General features: G+C 35.6%; 1 protein-coding gene, 3 long non-coding RNA genes and 1 pseudogene across 4 annotated transcripts; 4 read left to right on the top strand and 1 right to left on the bottom strand.

Moving 5' to 3' along the window:
* Positions 1-4,503: 4,503 nt before the first annotated feature.
* Positions 4,504-11,253, bottom strand: LOC147926616 (uncharacterized). The gene is made up of 2 exons (XR_015581795.1): positions 11,013-11,253; positions 4,504-4,865 (listed from the first exon to the last, which is right to left on the bottom strand). It is a non-coding gene; the product is annotated as an uncharacterized LOC147926616 (long non-coding RNA).
* On the top strand, positions 9,669-10,204 carry LOC147926617 (uncharacterized). The gene is made up of 3 exons (XR_015581796.1): positions 9,669-9,804; positions 9,895-9,997; positions 10,069-10,204. It is a non-coding gene; the product is annotated as an uncharacterized LOC147926617 (long non-coding RNA).
* LOC147926615 (uncharacterized) lies at positions 10,514-11,341 on the top strand. Its single transcript, XR_015581797.1, has 2 exons — positions 10,514-10,826; positions 10,901-11,341. It is a non-coding gene; the product is annotated as an uncharacterized LOC147926615 (long non-coding RNA).
* A 389-nt stretch (positions 11,342-11,730) lies between these two features.
* LOC147926614 (putative defensin-like protein 186) lies at positions 11,731-12,152 on the top strand (annotated as a pseudogene).
* A 1,826-nt stretch (positions 12,153-13,978) lies between these two features.
* On the top strand, positions 13,979-16,238 carry LOC104746799 (protein PSK SIMULATOR 1). The gene has a single exon (XM_010468327.3). The coding sequence runs from the start codon at positions 14,507-14,509 to the stop codon at positions 16,097-16,099; it is 1,593 nt and encodes a 530-aa protein (XP_010466629.2). The 5' UTR covers positions 13,979-14,506; the 3' UTR covers positions 16,100-16,238.
* Positions 16,239-23,957: the final 7,719 nt, after the last annotated feature.

Below are 23,957 nucleotides of genomic sequence, written 5' to 3'. Positions count from 1 at the left end.
ATCATCTTTTGGTAAGGATATTCCACCGTTGACGACAATCCTATTGTCAAAGCAGTCATTCGTGGTACGCATAATTTCTACAGGATTTGCACGACCAAAATGATCTCCCACAAAGTTTCCCCAAAATTTTCTATCATAACCTTTAGGAGTAAGAATCTCCAGAGGTGGTCCTTCTTCTTCTTCTGCGTCTTCTTCTTCTTCAGAACTATGACCCCAGTCTTCAACATTACCCTCCTGGTGAACAACATTACAACCTCGTTCCCAATACTTTGACTCTATTTCAGCCACCTCAGCCAATAGCGATGGATCAACCTGGGTGGTAGGTATTATGGCGGATTGTTGATTTGGAACCAACAGTTCCTTTCATTTCAACATCAACATCAATTAAAGGGTTATTGGTAACAAAACTACACTTCCCACGCTTCCCACTCTTACCGAAACTACAACCAGCTGAACTTCCGGCAGACACACGCTTCCCACTCTTACCATTAGTAACTCCAATCTTAATTTTTTTCTCCATTTCAGAAAGACCAGCGACGACGACATCATCCAGTTGGCTTCCAAGAGCGGCATTAAGTAATGGTGCCAACTCATCATTGCTTGTTCTAAAACTACATCCAGGCGAATTACCGGAGAGAGGAATGCCACGAAGAGAAACATCAGAATCTATATCCCCTGTATTTAACTTATCTGTGTTTGTACCTCTGTTTCTAGACTCTTGGAAATTGACAAACATATTTAAATGACGGTTCTCCCGAAACAATTGCTTGAAGTAGTCTAAGCCAACATCGATAGTAACTAGTACAGGAGGAGTTCTCTCACCCGTGGTGAAAAGCATGCTGTTAGGAGGACAAAAGCTGAAACAGGCCTTCTTCTTCACAACGCCGAATTCGAGTATTACAGCATCCTTAAGTTCAGCTAACGTAACAGTCTCGGAGAGGGGAACGACCCTCGAAACAAGAAACTTATCCTCCTCAAACCTCAAAAAGCCATCCATAGAAGAAGTCCACACACCGCATAGGAAAATACAATGTCCAACCTGCAACCAAAAACATTTGTAGTTTATAAATCACATAATTGCAATCCACAGAAAAGAAACAAATTCAATAATGTAATCCACGGAAAACAACCAAAAAACGTAAAAGACGAATTATTACCATGGCCGCCATGTTCGGCTGACCAAAACCCTATTCCTTCCTTTCTCCCTTATCCACACAAAAGGAATTTATATATGGCTGCAAACATCAAATTGGAGGAACTAGACACGTGTAAGTCATACAGCCGCAAGATCAATTATTTTTAGTTACAATTGGAAGGAGGAGATTCTTTTGCTCTAACAATTGTAGTTAGAAAGTATAATTTGGTTTGAAGCAGCTGAAGGGTAAAATTATTTATAAATGAAGTGAACAGTGTAAAAGTAAGGCAAAAAGTGCAAAAAGTGTCTTGTGGACAAAAAGTGTGCTATTGGGCAATTAAATGTATGAAAAGTGTGTTAGGATGCAATATTTCCTATAATTAATATATATAAACTTAATAAAACTTTAAAATATTACAAAGATGTAAAATTAAAAAAGTTTAGAATACTATCTGAAATGGTTATATAGTAAATGGGCTATAAAAAAGACATGTTGAAATTAATAAAATATCATTAAATTTATGCTAACACGGATTAAATCTTCATTTTATTATTTGTCAACTATTAAATATTATTTGACATATAAATTTAAGCTAATTTAACTAAGATTGTGTAGAATAGTTAAATCATTAAGAAAAATGTGACTTAATCATAGCGTATAAATGACTTGTTATGTATTTAGATCCCTTATTTTTTTGTTATAATTAAAAATCAAAATAGAATCTCAAACACTAAACAAAACAAACTATATATAACAAACAAATAGTCATGAAGTATATTACGGATTAAAAAATTAATATAAATATTTAGCCGCACAAACGGCCGAGAAATTTAGTTATATCTCTATTTGCAAAACATCCAATATTTAAATAACAACTACAATATAAAATATAAATAATAACAAAATATTATCTGCACGCGGTGTACCGCGGGTTAAAATCTAGTGTTATTATATAAAACTAAAAAAAATATAATTTTATATTTTATCCAACATAATTTTTTTGGTAGTTATAAAAAACCTAGAAAAAACATAATATTGGGTTAAAATCTATATAAAAGATTGAAGTAATTACTCAAAAGTTTAATGGGCCTTGACCTATACATTCTAATATTATACACTCTATCAATATTAAAATACTGGACATATCTAATTAAGTCGATTAAATTATGATTATGTAAGAAAACAAGTTATGATACGGTATACCGCGTGTTAAATACTAAAATTAAAAATCAAAATACAATTATAAAATTTTTATTCTAATCGTAATAAACAAATGCAACTTATATTTTTTGTTTTTTAATTACAAAAAAATTTGTCCCGCGTTGTACCGCAGATTAAAATCTAGTTTTTCTTTAATCCGTTAAATCTTATGATAAAGCAATACATTAATTCTCTTTTTTTTTGAGATTTTATAATCATATTTGTATTGTTTATTATTTACAGATTATCATTTCATTTTATAAACTTTGATGTTTTCGATAAGTAATAATTTGACATGAGTTAAAATCAAGGGCGGATCCACATACAAGGGTGTGGGGTCAATTGACTCCTCATTAATTTTTTTAAAAAATTTAGTAATACGTATATTAGTTTAGTAAAAATTTTGTAATACATATATTTAGTTTTAAAAAAATAGATGTCACATCCTTTGGTGTTTGGACTGTTGAAGTTAGTTTTGATTTTGCTTGCTGATATTGTAGCCGTTGAGAAATGTTTTTAAGCGATGAAGATTGTGAAAATTCATCGATGCAATCGGATTGTAAATCAATTTCGGAATGATTGTTTAGTTTGTTTTATTGAAAAAAATGTATCTTTACTATTAATCTCTCCGTTTTTATTACTTGTCATTCTAGAGTTAAATTTTTGTTTTATAATACTTGTCGTTTTAGATTTCTAATGCAAATGTTTGGTAAAAATTTAAATTTTATCCAACTGTTTTAATGTTTTGACCAACAAAAAAATTAGAAAATATATTAGAAAAAGATAAAATATAAAACTTAATGGTTTTCTTAATTTGCATGAAACAACCTTAAACGACAAATAAAAAAAACGTAGGGAGTACAAATGAAACTGTGATGAAAAAATTTTAGGATATAAAAACTCTTAGAATGGTTTTGTAAGATGTTTTTATATTTATATATAAAAAAGTTTTAGTTATGTTTTGACCCCGGTAAAAATAATTCCTAGATCCGCCGCTGGTTAAAATTATACTAGACGAATACATGATTTACTTGAGTTGCATCATCCTTGATCGAGCACGGGACCTCCTCCATGCATGTTAATATGACCAAATTTAATGCTAAAAAGTAAAGGTGGTTATTTTTTTCTTGTCAAATGCTATTAAAAAAGCAATAACATTAAAATATAAAATTTGAAGTTAGATTTGATGTAAAAACCTTTATTAAAGTAAAAAAGATAAAGAGCTATTAAATATAAGTATATATTAAGAGACATAATACACATATTATAAACAAACATATAGAAGATAGTTAAAAGTACAAAACTTAAATTTCCTCTAAATATTAGATAAAGCCTACTTTCAATCTGTACAAGCCCGGAAAACAAAAATGAAGAAGTCATCTACTCTATGCATACTAATTGTTGTCTTTGTCATATCTTCTTTGGGTAATTGTTTTTTTACTTCAAATATTATTGTTTGGTATATTAATGCTAATAATTTTATATGTGAAAGTGGGATGACAATTGTATTGTGGTGCTCATGGTTGGAACTAAAAAGAAACTAAACTATAATATAGAAAAACAGGAAAAAGATAAAGTATGGAAATAATTTTTTATATTTTGTTTTTGATATATAGAGAATGGGAAAATGATAGGAGAAGCAAAACAGTGTGAAGTTTTGTTGGCTTGTGTAGATCAAGATAAATGCGTAAAACAGTGCATGGCTTTGTACAAAGGAGATGTAACCTGTCGTGATTTAGGTAAACCTCCGGAAGTTGGACCTGATTTATGTATTTGCAAGTATAATTGCTAATCTCTCTATCCAAACTAATCTTATGATCCGTTATTTCTTATAATTAAATAATAAATTTGTTTTATAACCTCTCTATTACTCTTGATCGCCAATTTCATTTATCCTTTGTTTCCTTTATATATTAAGATTGTATAGATATCAACATTAAAACATCACTTGTCTATTCTTCTATCTGACGAACGGTCATTATTTCCAAAAAATTATTGACGATTGTATATGACTGAAAATTTCCGTTGGCCACATTTTACATCGGAGGAAGAAGCATTAGACTTTACTAGAGATGCATGTTTGCCATGCCATCCATAGTGATATTCCATCTACTTTTGATTAGATTTATTAGTTCTTTCTAAGACCTTTTTTTTTGTCAACAAAAGATTAGCTCAGACGAACCAATTGGGTGGAAAATTGTTTACAAACAAAACATGATGCGGAGTAATACGCGTTTTGCGTGCCAGAGAATCCGCACTTACATTTACATTTCTAGGGATAAAAGATAAAAGAAAGATGAAAATTCTTCCTTGTCAATCTTGATGTCGTCAAGGTACGCTGAGAAAGCTGGCCAGTCCGCAGGAGAAGACACCATCTTCACCAAGTCTGAACAGTCTATAAAGAACGCCACGTCTCTGAAATCATGTCCGATCATTGCACTGCATCGCCCAGATGAAAGATTCTACTTCTGCATGTAAGGGGGAGAGACTCCGCCGGAAATTTGTGGCTCCTCGAAGTGGCTGCGTATCCTGAAATGATAGATAGATAGAGAAGTTATAGTCATTGGATTATTTAACCATTAATGAGTCAATTCAAAGTACAAATACCACAAATCATTTAGTACTTGGAGAGCCATATCGTTTATCGAATTAGTAAAAACCATGAAAAAAAAATAGGAAATTAGTTAAAAATAACTCTAGCCATGAGAGAGTCAAGGAGAAAAAAAAATGTTGACAACAAAAATAAATGATAAAAGATTGAGTTTCTATTTAAATTTAATAAACTAAATTAAAGTAAGGTATAAAAATAAGAGTTGTATGAAATTTTGGATTTTATTTTAAATGTCTAGAAGCCAAAAAGTCATAAAGTACATTTAAAATTTTCATTTTTTTTTGTGGGTCAAACATGCGATATTTCATTTATCAATTAGGGTTCATTACAAACAAAGTCTCCTTCACCAGAGCATGAGCTCGTTGATTGAAGTTTGAAGCAAATATGGTGTTGGTGAAACCCGATTCAATTGGAACTCTCACTGTTGCCAGAGTTGCTAGAGCTTCAGCCATCAACGGTGAGGAGACCTGTGAAGCTGACGATGCGCCTTCCAAGATTGGATTTTTGCTTTGATCCCTGAAAACCCAACCAAAACCCGCATGTCCTTCTATTCTCCATGCGGCATCAGAACAATCCAGAATGGCCAAACTGCGATTTGGATCCCTGTGGGCAATTCGAGGTTTGGTAGGTTCTTTCGTCACTCTGCATTCTGCCTCTTGCCATTCTCGACATCAAAGGATAGTCATGGATAACACATCAATCACTGAGATTCGTTCTTTATTGAACAGCAGCCGGTTTCGCGTCGTCCACAAGGACCATAAGATCCACGGTGCCAACGGTCCCAGACTTATTCCTGTGGGGGGAAGGCAAAACAACTTGTTAACTAAAGTTATACCAGCTTTTGTCGAAAAAACTTCCTCTGTCACAACGGAGGTGGACAAAGGGCTAGATTTCACAGGCGAACCGCAAAAGGGCAATGGAAGAATAGGTGCAATGTTGTCTCCTCCGCTCCACAATGAGGACATTCAGGGTTCAAATTGATGTGCTTTTGCAAGAGTTTGGTCCCCACAGGTAAAGCCTCCTGTGCGAGTTTCCAGAGAAACATCTTAATCTTGGGGGAACATTTAAGTTCCCAAATTGTTGAGGTCCAACTGAAGTCAGTAGCAGGGGGTGGCAAGAGAGGAAGGTCGCCTCGTTCTCTATAGATTAGAGTCTCGTAGTAACCGGATTTTGTCGTGTAAACTCCCGATACTGTTGGTAACCAGGCCCATGTATCAGGTGCTCCTGTTGTGCTTGGTTTGATTTTCAGGATATCATCCTCATAAGCTGGTAGTATTTCTCTGATTAAAGGCACATTCCATTCGCTAGAGCTCGGTATGAGGAGGTCCGCAACCTTTAGTTGACTTGAGGCTTCAGTAGGTGGTCCTACAGGGAATTGAGGAGTGGATAAGGAGAGCCATGGGCTATACCAGATTGGTGTAGTCTCACCATTAGCAATTAGACAATCCAGTTTCCATTTTTATAGGTCTCTCCCAAGGCAAATCCCTCTCCAACCGTGAGATGCAGAAGATGATAGAGGGAAATCCAAAAATGAGGTCTCTTTACAATACTTTCCCATCATAACTCGGGACAATAAGCAATCCTGGTTTGTAAGTATCCGCCAACTGAGTTTAGCAAGTAGAGCGTCGTTAAATGTCTTTATGTCTCTGAACCCCAGTCCACCTTGTTTGAACGATCTAGTCATTCTTCTCCATGAGATCTAACACATCTTCTTCATACCCGAGTTGGATTCCCACCAGAATCTGGTAAGAACTGACTGTATTCTTTTGCATAGAGCATTAGGTAACTTGAAGCATGACATGGTATATGTAGGCATTGAGGCGAGCACCGATTTGAGTAGTGTAAGTTTTCCTGCTGACGAGAGGAATCTTGAGGACCAGCTAATGGCTCTTTGCTGGATACGGTCCACAATTTGAGAGAAAATATCTTTTTTCTTTCGACCAAATAGTTCAGGGAGGCCCAGGTATTTCCCCTGACCACCTTCTTTTGTAATAGCTAGATCTCTTTTGACTCTTGCTTTTTTTTCTACACTCGTGTTCTTTGCAAAAGTAATTGCTGATTTATCAGTATTAATTTTCTGACCCGAAAATTCCTCATATTTTTGTAGAATTGATTTTAGCTTGAGGCAGCTCTTATGATCCGCTCTGCAGAAGAACATAGTATCATCAGCAAAGAGTAAGTTATTGACACGTGGACTCTCTTTTGCCACTCTGATGCCAGGTAGGCTGCCTTGATCCTGAGCTTTCTTGCATAACCCCGAGAGAACTTCACTGCAGAGAATGAGACGTAGGGAAAGAGTGGGTCTCCCTGTCTAATGCCTCTTGTTGGTACTACCGAGCCTAAAATCTGCCCATTGATCAGGTATGAGTAGGATACCGAAGTAATGCAATGCATGATCCATTGGATCCAGTGTCTATGAAAGCCCATTCTGTCTAGTACCGCCTCAATGAAGTCCCATTCTAACATGTCGTATGCTTTGCTCATATCAGTTTTAACCGCCATGGAGACTCTCACTTTTGCATTTGATGTTTTCAGGTAGTGGAGAGTTTTATGGGTGATTAGCATATTGTCCGAAATAAATCTGTGAGGAACAAAAGCCGACTGGTTTTCTGAGATAAAGGTATGTAGGATTGGTTGTTGTCTCTTTGTCAAAAATTTTGAGATAATCTTGTAATACACTGAGCATAAAGCTATCGTCCTGTAGTCCGAAACCTTTTGTGGACTTGATATTTTGGGTATGAGTATGACATGCGTATGGTTTATATGCTTAGGTAGCGTACCATAGACAAAGAAAGCTTGGATTTCTGCAGTTATCTCTGTTCCCACTGAGCTCCAGTTGGATTGGAAGAAGCTGGCTGAGAATTCATCAGGACACGGGGCTTTATCCGGGTGGATGGAAAAACATGCGTTTTGAATCTCCTCTGCAGTTGGTATACTGATTAGCGCTTCATTGTCTTGTGTGGATATGCAAGGTTTGAGAGCTTCCAAGACAACACTCTTCCTGTCTCATGTCTGAGAGGTAAATATTTGTTGGAAGTAGTCAGTGATAGCTTTTACAATTTCTTTCTCCTCAAAAACTGGTGCTCCCATCACTGATTCCATAACAGAAATGTTATTGATTGCTCTTCTTCTTTTTGTTGCAGCGTGGAAGTAACCTGTATTTTTATCCCCCAGAGTTAGCTAGAGTTGTCTGCTCCGTTGTTGCCAGAACGCTTCCTCTTGTTTATATGCAGCTAAGAGTTTTTGCTTATGAGGGAAATTTCCTCTTGATTATCCGTACTGGCACTCATGCTTTCTTCCAGTTTTTCTCGCAGTTCATTACTCTCCTTCTGGTTGTTCTCGTGTTGTTCTTTGCTCCAGGTAATTATTGCATGGTGACACGCACTAATACGCTCGTTGACTGTTCCCGCAGGTAGTGATGCCCATGTATCAAGAACCATGTTACGCACTTCCTCATTATCTTTTAAACGCCTATCGTATCTGAATAAACTCTTCATTCGATTTTTGATAGGGTCAAACGAGGTAACTAGGGGGCGATGATCAGAACCTTCAAACCTCAGGTATTCACTGCGACCAGATGGGAACTCTACCACCCATTCACTGTTGGACATTGCTCTATCCAGTCGACAGCAGACCGTATGGGTATGTCTTTTCCCTCTCCAAGACAGATAACACCCAGAATGCTTTAAATCATAAAGATCGCAAGTTGACATAAATGACCTTAGTGCAGTAAAGGATCCTTCTGTTCTTGGTGGACCACCTACCTTTTCAGATTCATTTATGATATCATTAAAGTCCCCAGTGATAAACCAAGGACCACTTCTACATGAAGCAAAATCCTGGATCTGATTCCAAATAAGAGAGCGTTTGGAGTAGTCCGGTTCTCCATATACAAAGGTAGAGTGGAATATTTTGCCTTTTGATGTAATCCTTGTATCAATAAAGTTTTAGCATGATTGGAGGATCTCTATTTCCACACTTGGTTTCCAAAACAGGGCAAGTCTACTAGCAGAAGGGGGAACTATGAAGGACGATGAGTAGTTCATCCAGTCCAAGTGTTGGAGCACAAATTCTGACGAGTTACGTGTCTCCATGAGGAATAAAATATCCGCGGAAATATTTCTCTTGATCTCCCTAAGTCGCTGGCCTGTTATGGGATTCCTCAACCCACAACAGTTCCAGCTTAGAACTATTAAGGAAGAGGTGTTGGCGGATTTTGAAAATCCACCACTTTCTTTTTACTCGCCGGGATCAAGATAATTTTGGGATTTGGCGTCTTTAGGTTTCTCTGCTTTTAGGATCTTTGGCTTTGTTAGCTCCTCCCATGGTATCATCTTTTCCAGTATGGGCTTTTCCTGCTTTCTTTGGAGATCCAAAGGTAAGGTTTCGTTTTTGTGATTTTGCTCCCATCAATGTCGTGTTAGCTTTTATTGTACCATTTGCTAACGGTGGTCGACCTCTTCCTCTCTTGTGGTTTTTCACTTCTTGTGGGGGTTGTCAAGGTAGGTTCTCGGTCGGGGAGTCCCTTGGAGATACACTGACCTGTACTGGTGAGAATACCGGTTGTAAAAGGCAAGAATCTGGGTTTGCAGACGCTGAAAGGATGCTGTCAGAGTTAGCCATAAGTTTTCTACTCTCACCCTGAATAACTCGTATTTTCCTAGCAGAACTTTCAGTTTGGTCCACACAGGAGGTGTACTGAATTGTAACTTCCCTGAGATCATTCAGAATTTGTTCTCATGATAGCGCTTGTACTGGTGGAGGCGTGGTCGGATCTGGGCTAGTAGCTGATCTTTCCAGTGAAGGGCGTCGAGACCTGGAGGAGAGTGATACCTCTTACTGGACAGCACAGAGGAGGTAGGTTTTGCTCGCCACTCCAAGTTATGGCGTCTAAGATAGTTATCATTTCCTCGATGAGACCAGTTTTGTCTTTTATCTCGTTGATAGGATCTGACTTGCCGGTCTGGAGATCTTACAGGGGATCGGCGATGGGAGATGTGAGGATGGTTGTTAGACTAGTCTCCACATGGGAGTAGGATCTATCCTCCAGGTTCGTCGCTTTCCTCTTCCTGTGATTATATTCCTGGTCGGGTAAAGTTATCGGTTCACTTGCTCCCACAGCTGATCTTGGTGCTGTAAAGTTGTCTTTGGGAGTGTAGTAGTTCCTTGAAACGGGGTTTGACGCTGTTGGTTCAGAGTGGACCGTGGAGGTTTGTCTCCTCTCAGTTGTTAGAGCTAGTCCCGGACAATCTTTTTTCTCGTGAGTAAGTCGGTGGCAGTGTAGACAGTGATTTTTGAGGTTCTTGCAATCCAGGTACACCAGTGCCTCATTACCATTAGCAAATTCCACCACAGTTTCTTTTGTTAGAGGTTGCAGAACGTTGATGAGAACTTTTACTTTGACAGATGCCGGGGTAATTTCCAAGTCTAAAAGTTCTCCAAATTCCTCCGCCACTGTTTTCAACATAGCTGGTTGCCAGAAATGTTTTGGGAGTCCTTGTAATTCGATCCAGAAGGGGATCATAGCCGGGAAAGATTCAGAAATAATAGGTTCCCATTTTTGCAGGATTACCATCCACTGGTCGAAGAAATATGGTCTACTATCGAGAACCTTTTGCATATCATCCTCATACTCAAAGGTGAGCTGGAAGCATCCTTTGCCAAGATCCACTCCTGTGCTGTTCCTCGTAAGTTCCAGCGGTTGGAGAGGAAGGGGAAAAGCGACCAGAGGCGTTGAGCAGCCGGATTACTGAGCCTTCCCATTAGCTTGAGAGCATTTGCTTCGATGAGTTCTGAAGTATCAAGATCTGGGGCTCGGCTACGTTTCCGTGGTGGTGGAGAGAAGCCCTGGTCTATACCTTTCCCTTTTAAACGATAAGGTATGTTTCTGCTCATTTTGTTAGGGGTTTGTGGTTTGAGTAAACGCAGGAGTGGTTAAGGGTTTACTTCTCAGGGTTATCAACTATCACTAGTGTTTAAGTTGGCAATAGACGGTTTCAAAACGGTTGCAAGGTTTTCAAAGATTTCAAGGGTTAGAAAAACAAAGTAAGAGAGCTAGAGATTACCAATCTTGGTGCTCCGAGCCAAAGGTAGGCCAGTATTGAGGAGATTTGTCGAGGAGCTTGCCGTAGATATCAATCATTACACCAGAATTCAAATTCTTCATGCTTCGGACTGGCAGGTAATAGATTGTTTTTAATATTTTTTGGTGGTTGAGATCGGGTTAATAGAAAGTATCATATTTCTACTAACTCTCTCGGGGACCGGGTCTGGGAGCGTTTTTGCCTCTTCATTTTATAAGTTTATGAGATTCATACTGCATTAAAATTTTCATTTAATATACATATATAAGCTAACTTACAAACTTATGAAAGTGATAAAGTATTACGACAAAGTCAATATTACTTTTTTCCTATATTTTATATAATTTTTGGCAATTGCAAACAATGTATAATTAACAAATTAGAAGAAAAGCAATATGATATATATACACATACGTTAAAACAGCCAAAAATAAATTAATGAAGAGATCTTTTATATTATTCGTACTAAACTACTAATTGTCATTTTCATCATTTTTCTTTAGGTGATTTTATTCTTTTATTTTAAAGTGATAAAGTGATATATAGATTAAAAATTACAAATCAAACATTACCTCTTAATATTTGTCCAAAAAAAATTTCAAAAAAGAAGAAATGAAAAGAAAACTACAAAGAAGAAGGAAAAATAAATAGATACTTAAAGCCTACTTTCAATCTTCATAAACCAGGAAAACAAAAAAACATGATGAACTCTTCTATAATATTTGTAGTAATTGTGGTTTTCTTCATCTCCTCTTCAGGTAACTATTCTTTTCATTTGTTATATTAATTTCATAATTTGACTTAATATCGGGTTGCAACCCGATATATTGTTGTGTTCTTGATTGGAACTTAGAAAAAAAGACTAAACTTAAATATAAAAGTAAGGAAAAGATTCATTCTGTAAAATAGTTAATATATTTTGGTTTTGATAGATAGAGAATGGGAAAATTTGTAGGAGACGCAAAAAAATGCTATGGTCGATGGACTTGTTCTCGTGAAGGCAAATGCAAATAACAGTGCATGGCTACATACAAAGGAGATGGAACCTGTCATGTTTATTATTTTCCTTCTTTGCCTACTCCGGTAGTTTCTTATATGTGCGATTGCAAGTTTGATTGCTAAATCTTATGATAAAACAATACATTAATTCTCTCTTTTTTTGTTTGAGATTTTATAATCATTTTTGTATTGTTTATTATTCACAGATTATCATTTCATTTTATAAACTTTGATGTTTTCGATAAGTAAGAATTTGACATGAGTTATAATTATACTTGACGAATACATGATTTACTTGAGTTGCATCATCCTTGATCGAGCACTGGACCTCCTCCATGCGTGCTAATGGTCTTTAAACTTCCAACAAAACAAAAATTTCCAAAAATATCACAAAGAAAATTAAAAGATTTAAGACACAATTTTGCGAGTATTTGCCAAAAATTCCAGATGTGCATGGTCATTTATAGTTGACTATTTCACATATTATTCGTGTTTCAAATAGAAACCACCAAAATCTTAATCTGAAATTGACAAATAATAATAAAAATAATAATGGGACTAAAGTTGTTGGCTCACCACGCTCTAGTTGTATACTTGTATTCTATAACTGAGATAACACAAGCACATATATTCTATGACTAATGTATGTGCATGTGAATTGTAGTCGTCTAAGACTTATATGCAATATCACACCATTTATATTTTACAACGACAACTATAATAGCAATATAATAAACTTGTATGGTCATTACTTTTTATGTTTATTTTAGTGGATATATCTGAGATTATTTGTTTGTAGTGTTAAAATATAGATTTAAGAGAAACTTGTGAATTTTATTGCGAAATAATAATAAAAATATTTGATGATTAGGAAATCCCACTGAGATGAGAATCATCAACATGTAGTATTCTTATATGCTGTCTCTATATGCTTTGTCTCGTCTTCACATGAAAAATTTTTTTTAAGTCACCAACAACTCCTCACCTCAACTAATTTATCCTATAGAATAGAGTTTTATATAATATTTCTTCTCTAATAAAAACATTTCAAACACGACACAACGAATTTGAATATATAACAATTATAATTACGTGTTGAAATAATATGGCACTTTACTTTAATCTTTAGATTTTTCTTTCAAATTAGGTCAACGAAACAAAATTGGTTTTGAAAAGATGGAGAAAAGTTGAGATTTTCTTATGTTTTTGTGAGTGCAAATTAGGTAATCTTTACCGGACAAAAAATCCAAAGAGAATGGAGACAACAAGAAGAACATCATCGGTCAAACAAATTCTTTTTTTTATGTGCTTATTGTTTTCCTATGTATTGGTCTCAAGTTATGATGATGTCAATACACACACAAAATAGTTTATTAATTATTTTACTGTTTGGATTTCTATACATTTTCTAAAGTTTCATCTAATTGGAAAAATGATGTAAACAAGAAACTACACATTTTTTTGTTGTTGAAAATTTACAACATTTCCAAAAATTACTGATAAATTTTTTTAACGAAATACAGAAATACTTTATATTATTATATGTTTGAACCTTTTAGAACATATAATTTTTAAATTAAACAATACAATTTATTCGATTAAACATTAATCACAATATTTTTGAATCATCTTCTAATATAACCATAAATTTACAAAACAAAAAAAAATATTTCAAAGTCAGTAAACAATTAACCAATATTTAAAAATAAATTAGTAAACCAAATTTAAATTATTCTAGTTAAAGATATGGTTATTACTTTTATATTATATATATATAATCTCACAAGAGATTTAACAAAATTGTGGATACAGGAAAACATTAACAAGAGATATATAAAAATGAATGATTTGATATTGAAATAGGTTGGAAATTCCCAAGATAATAAAAATGATTGTAGGTTGAAATTTTAAAATATATAAAATGCTAAAAAAAAATGAAGAACATTTAGTGGAGCAAGTACGAGCTCGAGCTGCACATCACTCCCTTTCAAAAAAATTTAATAACAACAACTCTCTCTTCTCTCTCTACTCCACTTTTCTCAAAATCAAACCCAAATTTCACAACTTTCAAAATCCTCTCTCTCTTTCTACATCTCTCTGTCTTTCTTACAAGAAGCTTGCGAGTTTGGGTCCAAAGTTGAAAGTTTCTCTCTATCAAACCCCTTCTCCTTCTACTACTTCTTCTTCCTCTTCACCACTTTTACTTTGTCACAGTTCCTCAAAAAGCTCACGCCAATTCCAACATCATATCACATGAGTACCGCCCATGATACCCAATGATTAATCCCTTTTCATGCGCGAATCCCACTTCATTCCTTCGTTTCTCGATAAAGCTATATGTCTTAGTCCAAACACCCTTTTCTTTTGTCCCCCCTGGATCTGTTCTTTAACCTTCAATAAAGATTCAAACTTTATTTGAAATTGTACTATTTCCTCTGTCAAAGTTTCGATTTTTATTTGTGGGGTTTTTGAACACCATGGTTACAGAAGCTTGGATTGTGAAAATGAGAAACCAAGTAAGTGCTAATCTCAAACACGCTCTTCTCCTTGAATCTTCAGCAACTAAGAAAACCCCTAAAAGCTCTTCTCTTCCTAAACAAACCATTGGAATCTTATCTTTCGAAGTAGCTAACGTTATGTCCAAAACCATTCACCTTCACCGTTCTCTCTCCGATACAGAGATCTCTAAGCTCAAGGCCGAGGTCTTTCGTTCTGAAGGAGTTAGGAATCTTGTGTCTTCAGATGAGAATCACCTTCTTGACCTCGCTGTCTCTGAGAAGCTTGATGATTTGAGCCGTGTAGCTAGCGTTGTGTCTAGGTTAGGTAAGAAATGTAACGAACCGGCTTTACAAGGATTTGAGCATGTTTATGAAGATATAGTGAATGGGGTGATTGATTTTAGGAAGTTAGGGTTCTTGGTTAAGGATATGGAGAGTATGGTTAAGAAGATGGAGAGGTTTGTGAATGCTACTTGTAGTTTGTATTGTGAGATGGAAGTGGTGAATGAGCTTGAACAAGCTGTAGTGAAGCTTCAACGAAGTCAGCAGCATCAAGAGAGTGTTAAAGCTTTTGAACAGAAGCTTATGTGGCAGAGACAGGATGTGAGGAGTCTTAGAGATGCTTCTTTGTGGAACCAAACTTATGATAAGGTTGTTGAGATGTTGGCTAGAACGGTTTGTACTATCTATGGTAGGATTGAAACTGTTTTTGGTGGTTTGGGTTTGGGTTTGAGAATGAAAAAGGATGTGACTTTGAAGAGAGATCGTAGCAAGAATGAAGCTAGTAAGGTTACTAACTCAAGATCTGTTGCGGGTTTTAAGGATTCGAGGAGAAGTGAAGCAGAGGAGTTTACACGTGCAGGGGATTTCAATTTCCCTTGTGGGACTAATCCTGGGAGGATGTTCATGGAATGTCTTGCTATGAATAGCTCCACTATTGGTGATGATGATGATGATAATGCTCGTATCAGGATTCCTCTGAACACAGCTCAGGTGATTCGGACTAGTAAGTTTGGTTTCAAAAGCAGGTTAACTCAACATGCTTCAGCTTCAACGATTGGAGGTTCTGCTTTATCTTTGCACTATGCCAATGTTGTGATTGTGGTTGAGAAGCTTCTCAAGTATCCTCACCTAATAGGCGAAGAAGCAAGAGATGATCTTTACCAAATGTTACCAACGAGTTTGAAAACAACGCTCAAGGCTAATCTCAGATCATACTTGAAGAACATTTCCATCTACGATGCTCCACTTGCTCATGATTGGAAAGAAACTATAGATGGGATACTTTCTTGGCTTGCACCTTTAGCTCACAACATGATCAGGTGGCAGAGTGAACGCAACTTCGAGCAGCATAATCAGATTGTGAAGCGAACGAACGTTCTTCTACTTCAGACGCTTTACTTTGCTGATAGAGAGAAGACTGAAGCTGCGATTTGTAAGCTTCTTGTAGGGTTAAACTACATTTGCCATTACGAACAGCAGCAAAACGCATTGCTGGATTGCGCGAGTAGTTTTGATTATGAAGATTGTTTCGAGTGGCAGAGCCAGTGCCGTGCAGCTTACTTGGACTAACAGTTTGGGAGTTTTTAGTGTTGTTTTATAGATACATTTGTTTATGATTCAACACAATGTGAATATCTAAATCTCTAAGTTTCGTTTGCATACATAAAAAATTATTGTGGAATTGAAATTAAGTTGTTGATTACTTTAATCTTTGAGATGGTTTAAATTATAGTTATAAAGAGTGTGTTGAAGAATCTGAGGTTTTATGAAGACATGTAATTAAAGCCAACCCAACAAGAGAGAAATATGTTAGGTGATGAAGGCATTTAATCAAGAGGGAGATTTGGTGGAGAAAAGTGCTGTGCATTGATGTTTTATTGAACCAAACCAAACCAAAGCTTCACATTTTTGTGGTTGAGATTTTTATTTTGTCAATGCTGAGAATTTCATTTATTATTCACAATCTTCTTACTAGTATAAGATAAGTACAAATTAAGAAATGTGTTAAATGTTGTTATTTTATCACGTAAATTGTCACTGAATTAGTTGTATTAGAAACACTTGATTAAGATTAGAGATGGTTTAATTGTATTGTTGAAATGAAATTAAAAGATCAAATTGAAAAAGAAACATGTTTCTCGCCACATATTATTAGACATTAATATGATAACTAGGTATTATCCAGTCGCCACATATTATTAGACATTAATATGATAACTAGGTATTATCCAGCGAAAAACGTGAGCTAAATTTCTTTTTCTATGAAAATTTGTAATAATTTTTTTTGCTATTATGTTATTTATAATGGTTTATGATTAAAAATTTGTTGCTTATCTTATAATTTTTGTATTTTAAAAATGTTTATTGAAAATCTGTCAATAAAACATTTGCATGTAATTAAATAAAATTATTTAAACCTTTGTGACATATTTGCTATAGTTGTGAAGTAAGTAAAAATATATAATTAACATATAGAAAAACTCTTATTTGTTAGTTTTTTAAGTACAAATTAGTTTTGATTCTAACAGAATTTTTTTTTACTTTTCTATAATTTATTTTATTTGATGTTTCCCCTATTTTTGTTATTTAATTAGAAATATTTATTTAATTAATTATTTAATCTTAATTAAGTTTTTCTAATGACAACTGAATGTAAATTTTTATACATTTTAAGGTTAGTTTTATATTTGTACTTCCCAATTAATATAATAGGATATGTGATTGTTATAATTGTGAGTTACCCACACTCTATTATTATAAATTATTATAATTGTGAGTTTCAAGGACAGGGACATATTGAGAAGATTTTAAAAATTGATTTGGTCACCTATGTTATCAAAGTGCATTTATTTTTTTTGGTCAACAGATTTAAGAGAACTCTAGAATTAAATGTGCTAGAGCTAGAGTAGTTTCAACATAGGTGACTTTCCGGGAATTGATTATCCGAACTGTGCGACTGAGAACAAAACACATGGTAGAAAAATATTTAGGTTTATCCTTAGGGGTGAACCCTTTTGTTCATCTCCTCTTTTTTCAACCAATCAGAATCTTCTATATAATATTTTATTTAAAAAATAAATCCAAATTAAATTGAAAAACGAAACAAATTAAGTAAACAAATTATGTATACTTTTAATTAAAGAAAGTTAAATATTGACTTGGTTTAGATTTTACAATTAAACAGGGTTATATATTGGTTTGAGTTTATAAATATGAATTACGGTTTATATTTTATAATTAAAATGAATTTATGTGTCGGTTTGGGTTAACAATAAGGTGATTAGGTTTAGATTTTACAATTAAAACAATTATATGTCAATTTAGGTTTACAAATGAGGTGGTTAGGGTTTAGATTTTACAATTATACTAAAATTATATGTCTATTTGGGTTTGCAAATGAGGTGGTCAGGGTTTAAATTTTACAATTAGAACAAAAATTATATACCGGTTTGTACAAATGATGTGGTTAGGGTTTAGAAATTATAGTTAAAATGAAATTATCTGTCGGTTTGGTTTTATAAAAGAATGGTTTGAATTTTTTATTTTACAATAATATATACCAATTTTTGTTTCCTTATTTTATAAGGAGGTGAATAAAGCGGGGTGAACCCAAATATTGTCCCACAGAGAAAAATCATTTGGTGATTTGTAGAGACGGTAAACAAGTATTTAAAGCATCCCAAACGTAACAAACCAAACGTCGGATATGAATGGGCTCACAGACCTAGTGAGAGTACGTGAGACCCATTAAAAAAGGTAGGGCCATAGAGCTGAAATGGACATGGACCCACTAAAAGGTAGCGGTCGTTACACATAGAACGGCACTATTAGCACTCCTCTGCATATTAAGAAGATTATTCTCATTTTCTCGGCAGACTAAAAATTGTTTCATAGTCAGATAATTGTTTCCAAAATTACACCAAAAAGGTAGATAATCTATATTTATAAAGTTGGTTTTTCTCTCTTCTCCTTCCTCCACTTTATCACTTCTTAATTTCAATTTTAACAAATTAATTCACATCATCAAAAGAACAAAATTCTAAAGTTAACACATCAATCAATTCACTTATTTTGGTAGTTTTTTTATTATTAAAAATAATAATTTACAATAATTTTTCATCAAATATAAACCAAAAACAAAATGAAAAAAATATAACCAAAAAAAATATCAAAGTAAAATATGAATTGTGATTACGTAAATATAAAATTAGATATTTTCTATCATAACATATAATTATGTAGCTTGTGTCATAGCATATGGTGATTTAACTCCGTATGATGGTGTCCAAACTCTTAATCGTCTTAGAGGTAATATCCCTGAAGACCAATTCAAATTTGTGGACTTGCCTGAAAGACCTCCTGTTTCTATTGATAAAGTTTGCAAAGACCAAAACCCTGGTAATTTTTTTTTTATATTGATATAAATTTTAAAACCAATATTTTCATCAATAAGATCATTAATGAGATTTTTCTTTTCTTTTGCCAGCAAAACTGGATCTACCACACAATTGTCTCTACAATACACATCATGAACATCCTCCGTAACATATAGTAATGGTAACTTCTGATCAGCAGTTTGTTACTTTGATCACGATGTTGAAGCGTATGGGGTATTTCGTTCATGTGGCCTGGTTGGATGATGCTGCAACCGACCTTAAAGGTATCGGACATGTCAGATGGAATTGGCATCACATGGTAATGGGGACGAATTATACATTCAGCGTCTTGTATTAATGTTGATGTCCTCTACGCTGATGAATAAGAGTAAGAGAAATCATGATATAGAGACGTATGGTGTGAAAACAGTAGTACGTGATTTCATTAACACAACGGGATGCACTTTTATTGGGATCTTAATACCACTCCTTAATTATCATCTCGATTCCTCGTATGCTAATATCACAAAATCATTGCATGCTTATGATAATAAAAAAATATGTAGCTTGTGTCATAGCATATGGTGATTTAACTCTGTATGGTGGTGTCCAAGCTCTTAATCGTCTTAGAGGTAATATCCCTGACGACAAATTCAAATTTGTGGACTTGCCTAAAAGACCTCCTATTTGTATTGATAAAGTTTGCAAAGACCAAAAACCTGGTAATATAATTTTTATATTGATATCAATTTTTAAAACCAATATTTTCATCAATAAGATCATTACGGAGATTTTTCGTTTCTTTTGCCAGCAAAACTGGATCTACTGCACAATTGTCTCAAGCAGGATCTTCTCTACAACACACATCATGAACATCCTCCGTACCATATAGTAATGGTAACTTCTGATCAGTAGTTTGTTACTTTGTTCGCGATGTTGAAGCGTATGGGGTATTTCGCTCATGTGGCCTGCTTGGATGATGCTGCAACCGACCTTAAAGGTATCGAACATGTCAGATGGAATTGGCATTATATGGTAATGGGAACGACTTATACATTCAGCGTCTTGTATTAATGTTGTTGTCATCTACTCTGATGAATAAAGTAAGAGAAATCATAATAGCTGTAACTATAAATACATAATTAAATAACATTTGAGTTTAAAATACATGGAGCTCTTTAGAAACACAATACTTAATAATAAGACCACCTATGTCCTCACAGCTGGCAAATGATTTATTCTTCAATTCCTGCGCAGGGTTGGTAATGACTAAATTATCGAGAGGTTTATTTGGGTGTGGGTATATCTAACAGATCCAACGGCTGAGAACTGATCTTCACCCTTAAATAAAAAACCATTGTGACCCTATCGCTGCGTCTCACTGTTAGTTTAAGCGGAATTGATAGATGTAATGGAGTTGAGAGTTTGTGATGAACAAAGAGAAGAATGAGAGAAAAGTGAGATCCTATTAGAATGAATATTACAATGTAGGCTAGAGCCTTTAAATAGCAAAATAAACTAGGGCTACTTCCTTAATCGTAATACAACTTGGTGATGATAGAGACATAAAGAGGGAGATAGGGTCGAACCCAATGATGATAGCGACGTATCAAGGTTTCCTTAAGTGAAATCAGCATGTGATCTCTTCGAACCTTATCTTCTAACGGCTATATGATGCCTTTGAGATCCTTCTCTTGGGCTTCCTTAAGCTGCCAGGCCTCATCTCTTCCCATAAGGTATATCAAGACTCGGCCTTAGTGATTTACTTGTACGGACACATCCAAGACTGACCAGATCACAATCAATACTCCCCCTCAAGCTTAGCCGAATGAAATGGCTAAGCTTGGATCCCATGAAGCATCACCTTGTTAAAAACCTTAACATAGAAAACCACATGGGACAAAACTATGTTAAAGGAAAAAAAGTGTGATGTCCATGAGTTAGAGGAGCTGATCATGGACGTGTAAGGTCCACGAGTCCAAGCTTGCTGTGAATATGTTTGCATACCTTTAGACTAGCGGCCTTAGTAAAGATATCCGCCAATTGGTCTTCACTCCATGTGTAGCATGGAAGAGTTACCCCTTCTTCAATCTTCTCTCGCACTTTATGACAATCGACTTCTATGTGCTTGGTTATCTCGTGAAAAACTGGACTGGTAGCAATGTGAATTGCGGCTTCATTATCACAATGCATAGTGATAGGCTTCTTTGACTCAGTTCCAAGATCTTTGAGGAGTGCTTTCAGTCATGTTAGTTCATTGGTTAACTTCCTCATGGCCCGATACTCGGCTTCAGCGCTTGAACATGAGACTACCTTTTGCTTCTTAGACTTCCAAGTGACCAAGTTGCCTCCAACGAATGTACAATAACTAGTGGTTGACCTCCTGTCTGATGTATCACCCGCATAGTCAGCATCAAAATATCCTACTATCTCAGTGTTTGAGTTCCGGCCCATCGAAATGCCTTGACCCGGGCTGGTTTTGAGATAACTCAAGATCCGTTCCACCATGCTCTAATGATACTTGGTTGGAGCCTTCATGTGTTGACTTACTTGATTCACCACATAGCACAAGTCCGGTCTGGTGATGGTAAGATAGATTAATTTCCCAACAAGGCGCCGGTACCGAGTAACATCTTCATAGGGCCCATCCAAAGGATCAACTAGAGCATGTGTTGTCGTGGTCTTCTTCTTCTTCCCCTTTAGCTTGGCCTGATAGCCTTCTTCGAGTGGAGTCAGCACCGGTTTCACACCAAGTCTCGCTGAGGAGGTCTAAAGCATACTTTCGTTGAGAAAGAAACAAACCTTCCGAGGATCGGTAGATTTCAATTCCAAGAAAGTATTTCAACTCACCAAGGTCTTTAATATCGAATGTGGAGTGAAGGAAGGCCTTGGTGGTGCGGATGCCCTCTTGATCATCACCAGATATGATGAGGTCATCAACGTAGATGAGGACAACAACAAGACCACTGGTGGTGCGGCGTGTAAAGAGAGTATGATCGGCTTCCGAACGTTTGAATCCATGAGTTTTAACTGTTGAGCTCAGCTTGTGGTACCAGGCCTGAGGGTATTGCTTCAAACCATAAATGGCCTTGCGGAGACGGAGAACTTTGCCCGGTGTGACCATGTCTTCCAATCCTAGTGGAGGATGCATGTAGACTTCTTCCTCAAGCTCCCCCTGGAGAAAGGCGTTCTTGACATCCATATGCCAAAGATCCCAAGAAAGATTTGTGGCGATGGAGAGAACGACCCGGAGAGTGTAGCTTCGCGACCGGAGAAAAGGTATCCGTGTAGTCGGTTCCGTATGTTTGAGTAAAGCCACAGGTCACAAGACGAGCCTTGTAACGCTCAATCTCACCAGTGCTTAGATACTTAATGGTAAACACCCATTTGGAGCTGACTGCCTTCTTCCCTTGCGGTAAATCTCACCAGTTCTACTTCTTTCTTTTGAAGGTGTTGTAAATCTTCTTACTACATACCTAGCACCAATATGTACTGCCTACTTACCTCTCATTTGTAGACTCTTTTGAATTATTATTTTACACGTACGGTTTGCTTGACAAAAATTACTCAGGTTGATCAAGAAGTAGATAATATGACATTAAAACAAATAAACTACTCAATCTAAATAAAGCATACAAATTTAAAGGTATCCTTAATTTCTTCGTTTTGGCTCTTGATTTTTACATTACCAACTTAGTCATATGTTGGGTTTTTTTTTTTTCTTTTTTTTTTTTTGATGAAAGGCAAGTAGAGTCATGAAAATACACTACTCTGCTTGGATGTTAGAGTTGTCAATCTTCACAAGTAATACTTCCACAAAGTCTTCAAGCCTATATGAAAATATGGAATCATGAGCAAGTGTACAAGTCAAAGCTGGTAAAGTACGGTTCGAAACGATGGGAAATCAACTAAATTAATCAATGGCCATAGAAGCCTACTTCAGAGGTTCAGCCAGTAAATGACCACATGCAAGTCTCGATTCTTTCTGGAATCTTAATTGTTCTCTAAAAAGTGGTACAAAGGAGGCTTTTTCAGGAAGCGAAAAAGATATTTGATTGAAGGATTTGTATTTAAGCTTAGAATTTTGTTTGACTGATAAGACTTTGAACCTTCTTCTTGTGTTCTCCAAATTCATACCTTCTAACAAGGTACGACTTCTGACTTAGAATCTATAAATGAGTTTGAATGGCTAATTATTCAGTCATGTAATCAGGTCTTCCAAGAGAGATTGCACATGTTAAGAGTTTTGTTCAATTTTGTTGTTTTTTTCCTAGATTCAGTCTAAATTTGTAAATTTTGGAATGCAATTAAGATACAATAATTTTTTTGGTGCATAGCACCGGGTGTAAATGTAGGAATGTTATAAATCTACAGCCGCCACCTCATCGAGAGAGAAATTAAGATCACTCTAATTTTCTCCTTGTTCATCATCTCTGTCTGAATGATGGCTTAAGATTTTTCCGGTAAGAACTTTATATCTTTTGCTCAAAAATTATTTGTTCAATATCTGATCGATCTGTTATACTAAAAGAAACTAGCAGATCTCTAATCAGTTACGTACGTTTCATGTGTTGTTTTCTTGGTGAAACCCTGGCAGATGCAAACCCAAGCGTGTTCTGGGACGTGGAGGATTACCCACTCCCTGCTGATAGCGATTTGCGTTGGTTTCGGCAGCTTTTCAAAGAACGTCTCAAAAAAATGGGTATGCGTCGTGGTGATGTGTCAATTAGAGCTTACGGTGAGGAGGACAAAACGGAAGAAGTGATCACCTACGTACACAAAGGTGATAAATATCAGAGACTTTCTCTCATGTTTGTCAAAATTGCATTGTAGGCATGTAGAAATCGCGACGCCTCTTATTATAATCCGATTGTTTTGATGGTAATCGCCAACGACAACGACATCCCTTATGAAGACACTCCCGATGAAGACACTGTGTATTATCATATTCTTGACAGCTTGTCTGGTTATTTATGAAGTTAACTGTTTTCTTAGTATTGGCTCAAAAACATCGGCCACTTCCTATCGTACATGAAGCATGGTTTTGGGAT

Source organism: Camelina sativa, chromosome 15 (assembly GCF_030686135.1).
Source record: "Camelina sativa cultivar CO46 ecotype springtype chromosome 15, ASM3068613v1".
Taxonomy (NCBI): Eukaryota; Viridiplantae; Streptophyta; class Magnoliopsida; order Brassicales; family Brassicaceae; genus Camelina; species Camelina sativa.
Note: the sequence above shows the minus strand (reverse complement) of the source record. Positions and strands in the feature narration are given on the sequence as shown.